This window comes from Mustelus asterias, chromosome 26 (assembly GCF_964213995.1).
Source record: "Mustelus asterias chromosome 26, sMusAst1.hap1.1, whole genome shotgun sequence".
Lineage (NCBI taxonomy): Eukaryota > Metazoa > Chordata > Chondrichthyes > Carcharhiniformes > Triakidae > Mustelus > Mustelus asterias.
In genome coordinates, this window is record NC_135826.1 from 45,092,253 (window position 1) to 45,105,845 (window position 13,593).

General features: G+C 47.4%; 1 protein-coding gene across 1 annotated transcript in view; it reads right to left on the bottom strand.

Moving 5' to 3' along the window:
- Window positions 1–13,593, bottom strand: part of LOC144479714 (rho guanine nucleotide exchange factor 18-like) — a 230,273-nt gene that overhangs the window by 129,948 nt on the left and 86,732 nt on the right. Inside the window, exon 3 of the mRNA XM_078198744.1 lies at window positions 10,740–11,191. Within this exon, the coding sequence (XP_078054870.1) occupies window positions 10,740–11,191 (452 nt within the window). The remainder of the gene's footprint in view (window positions 1–10,739; window positions 11,192–13,593) is intronic.

Here is a 13,593-nt window from a genome sequence, read left to right on the forward strand (position 1 = left end):
CTCGCACAGTCCAAAGATGCACAGGTTAGATTGGCTATGCTAAAATTGCCTCTTGGTGTCCCAAGAAGCGTAGGTTAGGGGGATTAATGGGGTAAATACTTGGAGTTACGGGGATAGGGCAGGGGGATTGGGACTGGGTAAGATGCGCTGTTGTAGAGTCGGTGCAGACTCAATTGGCCGAACGGCCTCCTTCTGCACTATAGGGATTCTATGATCTCATCAAGAGATATCCCATGCGTAATGTCCATTCAGATTTGTGGATTTTGCCTTGCAGGAATATACAAAGATTGAGATAAAAGCCAGCTGAAAAGCTTCCCTGTGTGTGCGAGGCTGGGTTGTCGGATCAGATGTGACACTGAAGAAGAAGCAGCCAGCACGAGCACACCTGCAAAGGTTTTTGCAGGTATATCTCTATTTTGCTCTCTGATCACTGAAGTAAGCCATGTCAGCAAAAACCGCAGCTGAAATGGAAACAGGATAACTTCTCCAATAAGCTGCACAACATCGGAATCTCAAAACCGACTATTTGCCTGCTGAAGTCAACACTATTGGAATATCGAATCGCAATGGCTGCAACACACAGTCATCTACACCTCACGATCAAGGACTATTTCATATACCTTTTTCTTACTTATTAATTTTGGACTTAATTCTCACCTCTAACCTGTATGAATGTATATGCATGCGTTTTTTCATGTCCGCTACCAATTTTTACATAGAAAGCATTCTTTCTGGTTGTATCACAGCTTGGTATGACTCCTGCTCTGTCCAAGACCGCAAGAAACTACAAAGGGTCGTGAACGTAGCCCAGTCCATCACACAAACCAGACTCTGTCTACATTTCCCGCTGCCTCGGGAAAAGCAGCCAGCATAATTAAGGACGCCGCGCATCCCGGACATTCTCTCTTCCACCTTCTTCCGTCGGGAAAAAGATGCAAAAGTCTGAGGTCACGTACCAACCGACTCAAGAACAGCTTCTTTCCTGCTGCTGTCAGACTTTTGAATGGACCTACCTCAGATTAAGTTGATCTTTCTCTACACCCTAGCTATGACTGTAACACTACATTCTGCACTCTCCTTTCCTTATTCCCTATGTACTCTATGAATGGTATGTTTTATCTGTATGGCGTGCAAGAAGCAATATTTTTCACTGTGCCCCAATCATGTGACAATAATGAATCAAATCAAATACCTTCAGTAAAGTCACTCTATCTTTAATTCGAGAAAGCCTGCTTAAATCGACTCCATTTAAAACATAAATTTTGGGACTGGGAAAGGGGATCTGCAAAGGGCGGGAACCATTTTAAGATTAATCTTGTTGTGACCAGCAGAGGGAGCCAGTTCATCCTTCCTCACCTGGGACAAGGCCATAGATAGATTTTAGTCAGGAAAAGGTATTAAGGGTTCCCAAACCAAGACAGGTAAATGGAGCTGAGCTATAAAACAGCCAAAATCTAATATTTTTTCAGTCGTTTCTGGAACTTGAGCATCACTGGCTAGGTCAGCATTTGTTGCCTATTCCTCATCACCCGTGAGATGGTGGTGGTGAGCTGTTTCCTTGCATATTGAAGTCTATATGGTGCAGAAAAAAGCAAATTACTGCAGATGCTGGAATCTGAAACCAAAAGAGAAAACGCTGGAAAATCTCAGCAGGTCTGGCAGCTTCTGCAAGGAGAGAAAAGAGCTGACGTTTCGAGTCCAGATGACCCAGCTTTGACAAAAGGGTTGTCTGGACTCGAAACGTCAGCTCTTTTCTTTCCTTACAGATGCTGCCAGACCCGCTGAGATTTTCCAGCATTTTCTCTCTTTGAGTTCTATATGGTGTAGGTACATCCACGGTGCTGTTAGGAAAAGGATTTGTCCAGGATTTTGACCCAGCGACAGTGATGGAACAGCAATATATTCCCAAGTTGGAATGGTGAGTGGCTTGGAGGAGAACCTGAGGCTGGTGGTGTTCACATGCATCTGCTGCCCTTGTGCTTCTAGGTAGTAGAGGTCATGGGTTTGGAAGATGCCGTTGAAGGAGCCTTGGTGAGTTCCTGCAGTGTGCATCTTGGTACACACTGCTGCCATTGTTGTGTCAAGCTTCTCAAGTGTTGTTGGAACTGCACTCATCCAGGCAAGTGGAGAGTGGAGTATAAGAGTCTGGCATATAAAGGGTTAACATGGGATTGAGTACAGGACCAGTCACACAGCTTTGACAAAGCTTTGTCAGCTCTTTTCTCTCCTGACAGATGCTGCCAGACCCGCTGAGATTTTCCAGCGTTTTCTCTTTAGGTTTCAGATTCCAGCATCCTCAGCAATTTGCTTTTACCCACTCACACAGTGATGTAAGAGAATATATGTGCTGAACCTAGGGGTCAGTGTAGTGTTGGACAGAGCTGTGTGTTGAACCAAGCACGGAGACAGTTCCTAGCTTGGATCTTTGCTGTTTTGAGTAGTTAGTAAATAATAAATAAATAGATAGATAAATTTGATGGGTCGAATGGCCTCCTTCTGCACTGTAGGGATTCTATGATTCCATCACTTGCTTTTTAACTAACTAAGACTCCAAATACCTTGACAAGACCCTACAGAGCTACACCCAACACTTTACAGCAGAGATTATTCCATCACACTCCTGACTTGTGCCTTGTAGCTGGTGGACAGGCTTTGGGGAGTCAAGAGATGAGTTACTCGCCACAAGATTCCCAGCCTCTGACCTGCTCTTGTAGCCACAGTATTTATACAGCTGGTCCAGTTCAGTTTCTGGTCAATGGTAATCCCTAGTTTAATGATGAAGGGGGGTTTAGTAATGGTAAGGGACCATCAAAGGGAGACGGTTAGATTCTCTCTTGTTGCAGATAGTCATTGCCTGGGACCCTGTGTCTGGGTATTACTGGCCCAAGCCTGAACCTTGTCCAGGTCTTGCTGCATGGACACAAACAGAATCTGAGTTGCAGACAATACACCGAATTGTGCAATCATCAGCGAACATCCCCATGTTCGACCTTCTAATTGAATGGTGGAAGAGAGTGAAGTGAGTGAACGGCCTCCTCCTGTCCTTGAGTGGCTAAATGCAATGAATGGTGGTCACAGGTCCAAGTAGTTGGTCGTACGCCTCTAATATTGGGAAGCTGCGTTACATTGAAACGTAGAAGGAAAAATGGACTGTTGCACATTGCAGAAACTCAGTTGTCTCGCATCCAACATTCTCACACAAATTCTTCCCCAGTGATAATCAGTGCCTGTGTTTATCTGCCAAGCTGAACAGGAAAGTATTGACACAGAGATAATTCTTGCAAAAGGAGGATGCAAAGGTTACACAAAACTCTTCCTGAGGTTGTGCTGATCCATATCTCTGAGCGGTTAGAATCTGCATTCTCAAGACAAAACCCAAGAACAAATGGTTCAGCAGCTGAACAAATGTGCAAGAAATAGCAATATATTCACCAGAGGTGAATTTAAACCACATTATGTTGAAAATAATCCTTGTGTCGATTGTAGCGAATAGCTGCCCTGGGTATTTAAAGGGAATAGCAGTCATTCTTTCAATAAAACTAAAAGTAAGACCCCCAGGAATTAAACCTCTGCACACACAATGATGAGAGGCCAGTGCACATTTAAATCTTCATGTACACAGGCTTGGAGACTCCTTACCCAAAATTTAACTTCCAAATTAGATGCAAATATCATGTTATCACACTCGCCAAAAGCCAGAACCCTTTACACACATTAACAGCTACATTCATCCTCTCCCCCCTTTCCATCTGATCTTCTCCCACTTCCCCTCTCAATCCTTTTTCTCCATTCCCCCGTCTCCTGGCCCTGTGTCTGAATATTCAGACGTTTTCTCTGTGATATCCGTGAGCTGGAAAGGCTTTCTCGCTGATAGGTTAATATCCACACATCATAAATGATCTTAAAGGATCTCTACTGGTGCAAAGGGTGGCATGGTGGCACAGTGGTTAGCACTGCTGCCTCACAGCACCAGGCACCCAGGTTCGATTCCCAGTTTGGGTCACTGTCTGTGTGGAGTTTGCACGTTCTCCCCGTGTCTGCGTGGGTTTCCTCCGGGTGCTCCGGTTTCCTCCCACAGTCCGAAAGACGTGCTGGTTAGGCGCATTGGCCATGCTAAATTCTCCCTCAGTGTCCCCGAACAGGCGCCGGAGTGTGACGACTAGGGGATTTTCACAGTAACTTCATTGCAATGTTAATGTAAGCCTACTTGTGACGCTAATAAATTTAAAAAACTCCTTATCCTGGGAAGGCTGGAGTTGAAATCTATGACAGCTGAGATTACTTCACACTTGGAACAACTGGGAGCTGTTGCAATGCCAGAAGTACAACACCCAATTGGCACACAGCAAGATCCCACAAACAGCAATGTGATATTGACCAAGTAATCTGTCAGTCTGTTGTTTGAGGGACAAATATTGCCCAGGACACTACGGAGAACTCTGGTGCTCATAGAATCATAGAATCCTAGTGCAGAAGGAGGCCATTTGATCCATCGAGCCTGCACCGTAGCCCATCCAGGCCCTATCCCCGCAACCACATGTATATACCATTCTAATCCCTCTGACACTGAGGGGCAATGTAGCATGGCCAATCAACCTAACCCGCACATCTTTCAACTGTGGGAGGAAACTGGAGCACCCGGAGGAAACCCACGCAGACATGGGGAGAACGTGCTGACTCCACATAGACAGTGACCCAAACCGGGAATCGAACTCGGGTCCCTGGTGCTGTGGGGCAGCAGTGTTGACCACTGTGCCACCGTGCCGCCATCTTTGAAATAATGTCATGGGATCTGTCATCGTCACCCTAGGTTAAACAACTCATCCCGAAGACAGTACCCCTGACAGTGCATCACCCCCTCAGTGGAGTATTGGCTCTAATCACGGGAACAAGGCTGAACCCACAAACCTTCGTGTCTCAGTGCTTGCCACAGCCACACATTTGGACCAGAACTCTAAAAGGCAAGTGTCAAGCACATTCAGTGACACAGCTCACCCTATTGAAAGGGCTCAGCCATTAATTGTTGGCAGGGGCTGTGTTTCGATGTGTTGGGCTGGACTCAGTCTGATTACATTGTGGAAAATTCCTCTTCCAGATACTGCAGCTGTCATCTCAATCCCGGTCTTTCAGGACAGCTTGGATTGAAAGCTCTTTACAAAGGCCGTGTTCAACTGTCACAAAGGTTACGACGGGATTTTCCAGCCCTTCTTGCTGGTGAGATCTTCCATTCCCGCGGGTTCCCTGGCGGCAGGGCCGGCGAGCCACGCAAAACGCTGTGCCCGTCGACGGGAATGGAAGATCCCACAGCAGCCAATGGCAAACCGTTTCCGCCACTGGAAAACACGCCTCGAGGGAGGGGCTGGAAAATCCCACCCTAAGTCAGAAATCAAGAAGCCAATTTCTTAACGCAAGACAATTAAATGAATGGACATAAACCCCAACCACAGCTTACGACTACCTACCTCATCTCTTCAAGATGCTGACTGCCAATAAGATACAGCAGCCATCTTGCTACCTCATCCAATGGATTAAGCATAGAATAATAGAATCCCTACAGTGCAGAAGAAAGCCATTCGGCCCATCGATCCAGCACCAACAACAATCCCACACAAGCCCTATCCCCGTAACGCCACATATTTACGTTATTAATCCCCCTGACACTAAGGGACAATTTACCATAGCCAATCAACTAAACCCGCAGATCTTTGGATTCTGGGAGGAAACCGGAGCACCCGGAGGAAACCCACACGGACACGGGCAGTACGCGCAGACTCCACACAGACTGTGACCCAACCCGGGAATCGAACCCGGGTCCCTGGTGCTGTGAAGCAGCAGTGCTAACCACTGGGCCACTATGCCATACACACATAGTATGTGTATTACTATTTCACTACAGAGGTACCGATATGCCAATCTTCTCCTCATTCAACCTGAACGTGTGCGTGCTCTCCAGCGGGAGTTTCAGAGGGGTTGATTCCATTTTCCCAGCCCCCCCACCCTGCAATACATACCCTGCCAACCGCACCCTTTGCCCCACCCCCATCCCCAAGGCACTGAGCTGCTGCATTGAAACCCAGGCTGAGATCGTAGTCATTGGGAGACTATACCTCATAGAATCATAGATTCCTACAGTGCAGAAGGAGGCCATTCGGCCCATCAAGCCTGCACCAACCACAATCCCACCCAGGCCCTATCCCTGTAACCTCATGCATTTACCCTAGCTAGTCCCCCTGACACTAAGGGGCAATTTAGCACAGCCAATCCACCTAACCTGCACATCTTTGGACTGTGGGAGGAAACCGGAGCACCCGGAGGAAACCCACACAGCCATGGGGAGAACGTGCAAATTTCCCACGGATAGTGACCCGAGGCCAGGAATTGAACCCGGGTCCCTGGCACTATAGGGCAGCAGTGCTAACCACTGTGCCATGGTGCCGTTCTCAAACTTTCCAATCCAATCACATTTCAAACAAACTGAAAATAAACTTTTTTAATTTGCTTGATAGAAAAAAAACCTTTGACTTTGCAAAGTGATGAAAACTTTGGATAGAAATCCATAGAGGGTGACTGTAAGCCCCTGAGATACTCTTGGAGTGTACTCTGTAACTGCCAAAGATGAAAATCTCCCCTCAAGTCATTTCCTTCTGTATCTTTTGGCTTTACCCACTCTTAGTAATTTTCATCCTAACACATTTGCTGTTTGGGACTTGGCGCCTTGCAATGTACTGGTCCCAATTGCTTCCAATTTCACAATTAGACTGGTTCATGTTACAAAAAAATAATTTCTCCCTCCATCGCTCCAATTGTGGATAGAGGAAGGTGGGAGATGTCATCACTTGGCCAGTAACACGCTGGCAACACTGGAAGCAAGACTCAGCTCCTGGCATCGACCCGAAGGTTAACATTCCCCAAGTGGGACATTTGCTCTTTTGTTAATCGGTTGCTTAACTGGAACAGTCAAGTGGAAAATCTTCAGCCTGCAATATTAGACAGAGGCGGTGGTAGGACAGCATTAATCCAAGCAATTGCCCAGGATTCTGATCTGACTGGGGGAGAGGGGCTCCTACACAATGGTAATAGCTGAGCCCTGATCTACTGCTCTTTATATAGCTTTGCGCAAAATTATCCCCACCACCTTCCCCAAACTTATCCCCACCAGAGCAACACTGATGGGCAATAATTGCTGGCCTTGATAATGAGGTTCACTTCCCCATAACAACGAGAATAAGCAAGCTTTCTCACAGTGTACGCCTGACATCAAATGAAGTAGGTGATTTAACCCCAGCACAAACTCTGTTCCTCCATTATCAATTCCTTTCTCCTCCCGGGGCTGTCAGAGGCTGAACCAGATTGTTTGCGACCTTGGCTTCCTATCTGACCCTAAGCTGAGCTTCCGACCCCAATTCCACTCCAGCCCATTTCCCATCTTCACCCCACCTCAGTCCAACACTTGTAGAAAATCTCAAGATTCTTCAGATTTAAAATTTCCATCCTTGCATTCAAAACCTCCCGTTCCTTCCTCCATCCCCACAACCTCCCATTCCTTCCCCCAGCCCCACAAACTCCCGTTCCGTCCCCCAGCCCCACAAACTCCCGTTCCATCCCCCAGCCCCACAAACTCCCGTTCCATCCCCCAGCCCCACAAACTCCCATTCCATCCCCCAGCTCCACAAACTCCCGTTCCGTCCGCCAGCCCCACAAACTCCCATTCCGTCCCCCAGCCCCACAAACTCCCATTCCGTCCCCCAGCCCCACAAACTCCCATTCCGTCCCCCAGCCCCACAAACTCCCGTTCCATCCCCCAGCCCCACAAACTCCCGTTCCTTCCCCCAGCCCCACAAACTCCCATACCGTCCCCCAGCCCCACAAACTCCCGTTCCTTCCCCCAGCTCCACAAACTCCCGTTCCTTCCCCCAGCCCCACAACCTCCAAGAACACTCTGATTTCCCCAACTCAGGCTTTGTTTTTTTCATAGATATTTACAGCACAGAAGGGGGCCATTCAGCCCATCATGTCATGGAATCATAAAATCTCTACAGTGCAGAAGGAGGCCATTCAACCTATCAGCACCTATTCTCCGACAGAGCATTTTACCCAGGCCCAATCCCTGTAACCCCATTAATCCCCATAATCTGCACATCTTTGGACATTAAGGGTCAATTTAACACGGCCAATGCACCTAATCTGTACATCTTTGGACTGTGGGAGGAAACCGGAGCACCCGGAGCAAAGTCATGCAGACACGGGGAGAACGTGCAAACTCCACAGAGACAGTGACCCAAGTCTGGAACCCAGGTCCCTGGCGCTGTGAGGCAGCAGTGCTAACCACTGTGCCACCATCTCCACACCAGTCAACAAAGATCTGACTACACTAATCGCATTTTCCAGCATTCAGCCTACAGCCCTGGAGATTACGGCAACCTAAGTGAATATCTAAATACTTTGTTATTGTTACGAGGGTTTCTGACTCAACCACTCTTTCAGGCAGTGAGTTCCAGACTCCCATCATCCCGTGGGTGAAAAGATTTCTTCTCAACTCTTCTCTTAGCCTTCTACCTCATACCTTAACTTGATGCCCTCTGGTTATTGACCCCTCGACTGGTGGCTTCTTAACCTCCCATTGCCAGACTATTGCTGACTGTCCATTCAACTTGTTTTGTTCTATTCATTTTAACCCTAAAACTGTCAGTCTCTCTACCTCTCTCTCCCTCTTTTTAAGCTCCTCCTTCAAGCCTACCTCTTTAGGGCGGCACGGTGGCACAGTGGTTAGCACTGCTGCCTCACAGCGCCAGGGACCTGAGTTCAATTCTGGCCTTCGTGACTGTCTGTGTGGACATGATGTGGAGTTGGCCGCGTTGGACTGGGGTGGGCACAGTAAGGAGTCCCACAACACCAGGTTAAAGTTCAACAGGTTTATTTGGTAGCATGAGCTTTCGGAGTGCTGAAACGCTCCAAATGCTCATGCTGCCAAATAAATCTGTTGGACCTTAACCTGGTGTTGTGGGACTCCTTACTGTGTCTGTGTGGAGTTTGTACATTCAGCCTGTGTCTGCGTGGGTGTCCTCCCACAGTCCAGAGATGTGCGGGTTAGGTGAATTGGCCATGCTAAATTGACCCTTAGTGTCACGGGGGTTAGTCGGGTAAAAACATGGGGTTACAGGAAAAGGGCCTGGATGGGATTGTGATTGATGGGCCGAATAGCCTCCTTCTGCATTGTAGGGATTCTATGGTTTTTTTAAAGCTTTTAGTCACCTGTCCTAATGTCTCCTCTAATGTTTCCTAGTTTACAACAGTGACTACACTTCTAGAGTGCTTCATTTGCTGCAAAAGACTTTGGGGTATGCTGTGGTCATGCAAAGTGCTATATAAATGCAAATTTGTTTATTTGGTTCATTGTAGAATTGTATCTGATCACTTTCCTGTGACGCACCTTGGGATCTTTTCCAAAGCTAACAGGCTGAAATAAGTGCAAGTTGTTGATTAGTTTTAGCTTTTTTTTGTTATTGAAGACTGGGCAGGGAATGAAAAGGCCGGCACTGTGGCACAGTGGTTAGCACTGCTGCCTCGCAGCGCCTGGGACCTGGGTTCGATTCCCGGCTTGGGTCACTGTCCGTGTGGAGTCTGCACGTTCTCCCTGTGTCTGGTTTCCTCCGGGTGCTCCGGTTTCCTCCCACAGTCCGAAAAATGTGCTGGTTAGGGTGCATGGGCCATGCTAAATTGTCCCTCAATGTACCCGAACAGGTGCAGGAGTGTGGCAACATGGGGATTTTCACAGTAACTTCATTGCAGTGTTAATGTAAGTCTACTTATGACACTAATACTATAAACTAAACTTAGAAATCATAGAATCCCTACAGTGCAGAAGGAGGCCATTCGGCCCATCAAGTCTGCACAGACAACAATCCCACCCAGGCCCTATCCCCATAGCCCCAGATATTTACCCTGCCAATCCCACTGGCACTTAGCATGGTCAATCCACCTAACCCGCACATCTTTCAACTGTGGGAGGAAACCGGTGCACCCGGAGGAAACCCACGCAGTCATAGGGAGAATGTGCAAACTCCACACAGACAGTGACCCAAGCGGGAATTGAACCTGGGTCCCTGGCGCTGTAAGGCAGCAGTGCTAACCACTGTGCCACTGTGTCGCCCGTTGATTCAGGGTTCAAAATTATACACTGGAGCTCAGCCTTTGCTTGAAAACTCCATCTTACAAAGTCTGAGCTGCTGAACAAGGGATCAAGTGTTTGCCTAATTATCCGATATTGACCAGTGTTGACTTGCTACCCTAGGCTTTGTAGGAAAAACCGATACTGAGAGGAAGGGAAAAGCTCAATCATATATTGTTATATATGGGTGGCACAGTGGTTAGCACTGCTGCCTCACAGCACCAGGGACCTGGGTTCGATTCCTGGCTTGGGTCACTGTCTGTGTGGAGTTTGCACGTTCTCCCCGTGTCTGCGTGGGTTTCCTCCGGGCACTCCGGTTTCCTCCCACAGTCCGGAAGATGTGCTGATTAGGTTGATTGGCCATGCTAAATTGCCCCTTAGTGTCAGGGAATCAGCAGGGTAAATATGTGGGGTTATGGGAATAGGGACTGGGTTGAATTGTGGTCAGTGCAGACTCGAAGGGCTGAATGGCCTTCTTCTGCACCGTAGAAAATCTATGGATTCTGTATATCCGTGTCATCAATATGTCTATATCATCACAGCCAACGGTCTGGTGCTCAATAAAAGTTACCTTCTTCTCATGTCTCCAAGTGGTGAAGGAGATAAAGGTCCTTCCCAGCTGTGTCTTCTGGAGCTGGACATGGACCTGATTAACATCGGGAATGAATCTTGATCTTCATTGTCTGTTGCATTCTCAAAATCAGACGCACTGTTATTCGGATCCTCTCCAGCTCCATCCATTGAATCACACCCACCAGCGTCCTGCAGCAGGGGAAACGCGCTGGTTTCCGCTGTTCCTTGCAAGTAGGCCACAGGCTGAGCGAGAACATTACTTTTCCCAGTGTTGCTGCGTTGCTTGGGGCAGGCTGAAATAGCATCAGTTCTGCCGATATCTTCTGAGCTGCTAGTAACCGGATAGCGAGGAAGCTCCCCAAAGGGCAATGACGATTCCAAGGAGGGAATGTCCTCCAGGCTGCTGGTAGCATCGGTCGCTGAGTCATCGTAATCCAGGAAGAGATCATCCTGCAGGTAAATCATTCAAAGAAACAAAATCAGAATTTATAGAGTCATAGAGGTTTACAGCATGGAAACAGGCCCTTCGGCCCAACTTGTCCATGCCACCCAGTTTTTACCACTAAACTAATCCCAATTGCCCATGTTTGGCCCATACCCCTCGATACTCATCTTACCCATGTAACTGTCTAAACGCTTTTTAAAAGACAAAATTGTACCCACCTCTACTACTGCCTCTGGAAGCTTGTTCCAGACACTCACCACCCACAGTATGAAAAAATTGCCCCTCTGGACACTTTTGTATCTCTCCCCTCTCAACTTAAACCTATGCCCTCTAGTTTTAGACTCCGCTACTTTTGGGAAAAGATGTTGACTATCTAGCTGATCTGTGCCCCTCATTATTTTATAGACCTCTATAAGATCACCCCTCAGCCTCCTGCGCTCCAGGGAAAAAAGTTCCAGTCTATCCAGCCTCTCCTTATAACTCAAACCATCAAATCCCAGTAGGATCCTAGTAAATCTTTCCTGCATTCTTTCTAGTTTAATAATATCCTTTCTATAATGGGGTGACCAGAACTGTACACAGCATTCCAAGTGTGGCCTTACCAATGTCTTGTACAACTTCAACAAGACGTCCCAACTCCTGTATTCAATGTTCTAACCAATGAAACCAAGCATGCTGAATGCCTTCTTCACCACTCTGTCCACCTGTGACTCCACTTTCAAGGAGCTATGAACCTGTACCCCTCCATCTCTTTGTTCTATAATTCTCCCAAACGCCCTACCATTAACTGAGTAAGTCCTGCCCTGGTTCGATCTACCAAAATGCATCACCTCGCATTTATCTAAATTAAACTCCATCTGCCATTTGTCAGCCCACTGCCTCAATTGATCAAGATCTCTTTGCAATCCTAGATAACCTTCTTCACTGTCCACTATGCCACCAATCTTGGTGTCATCTGCAAACTTACTAACCATGCCTTCTAAATTCTCATCCAAATCATTAATATAAATGTCAAATAACAGTGGACCCAGCATCGATCCCTGAGGCACACCGCTGGTCACAGGCCTCCAGTTTGAAAAACAACCCTCTACAACCATCCTCTGGCTTCTGTCATCCAGCCAATTTTGTATTGATTTGGCTACCTCACCCTGGATCCCGTGAGATTTAACCTTATGCAACAACCTACCATGTGGTACCTTGCCAAAGGCCTTGCTAAAGTCCATGTAGACAACTTCGACTGCACTGCCCTCATCTACCTTTTTGGTTACCTCTTCAAAAAACTCAATCAAATTCATGAGACACGATTTTCTACTCACAAAGCCAGGAAAGGTAACAATTGATAAATGGTGCAGCTCTGAGACAGCAGGTTGTGGTTTCAATGACATAAGCAAGTATTCAACGTCAGTGCAGTACCAAGTGAGAGAATATTTACAAGATGAGATACCAATCCCAGGTGAACAGAACCGGGTGGCACAGTGGTTAGCACTGCTGTCTCACAGCGCCAGGGATCCGGGTTCAATTGCAGCCTTGAGTCCCTGTCTGTGTAGAGTTTGCACATTCTCCTCATGTCTGCGTAAGTTTCCTCCGGGTGCTCCGGTTTCCTCCCACAGTCCAAAGATGTGCAGGTTAGGTGGATTGGCCATGCTAAATTGCCGCTTTGTGTAGGTTAGATGGACTAGCCTGAGTAAATGTGTGAGGTTACAGGGATACAGTAGGGGAGAGGGGGAGAGGGTCTGGGTAAGACACTCTGTCAGAGGGTTGGTGCAAACTCGATGGGCTGAATGGCCTCCTACTGCACTGTAGGGATTCAAAAAAAGAACCAATGGAAAACCTGCTACTTTCAAATATCCTGTTGAACCACAGAAGGATCATGGCACAGAAAGTGGCCATTCAGCCCCTCGTGTCAACACGGGCCAAGAAAGAGAAAAGATAATAAACTAGCCGTTCACTTTAACCCCACTTTCCAGCAGCTGGCCTGTAGCCTTGTAGGTTCCAACACTTCAGGTGTAAGAACCAGGTACCTTTTCATTGAGTTGAGTGTTTCATCCTCAACCTCCAACTTAGGCAACAAATTCCAGATGCCACCATCCTCTGGGTGAAAATATTTTCCCTCATGTCATAGACTCTCTACAGTGCAGAAGGTAGCCATCCAGCCCATCAAGTTGCCACCAACTCTCTGACAGAGCATCTGTCTGCTTTAATCCTTCTACTAATCATCTTAACTCTATGCCCCTCCCCCGGTAATTGACCCCTCAGTTATGGGAAACAAGGCTTTATTGTCTACCCTGTCCAGGCCCCTCATAATTTTGGAAACTCAATTGTGTCACTCCTCAACCTCCTCTGCTCTAAGGAAAACAACCCAACTTACCTCCAATCGTTGTCAGAAGTGCTCTACAATTGCAAAACT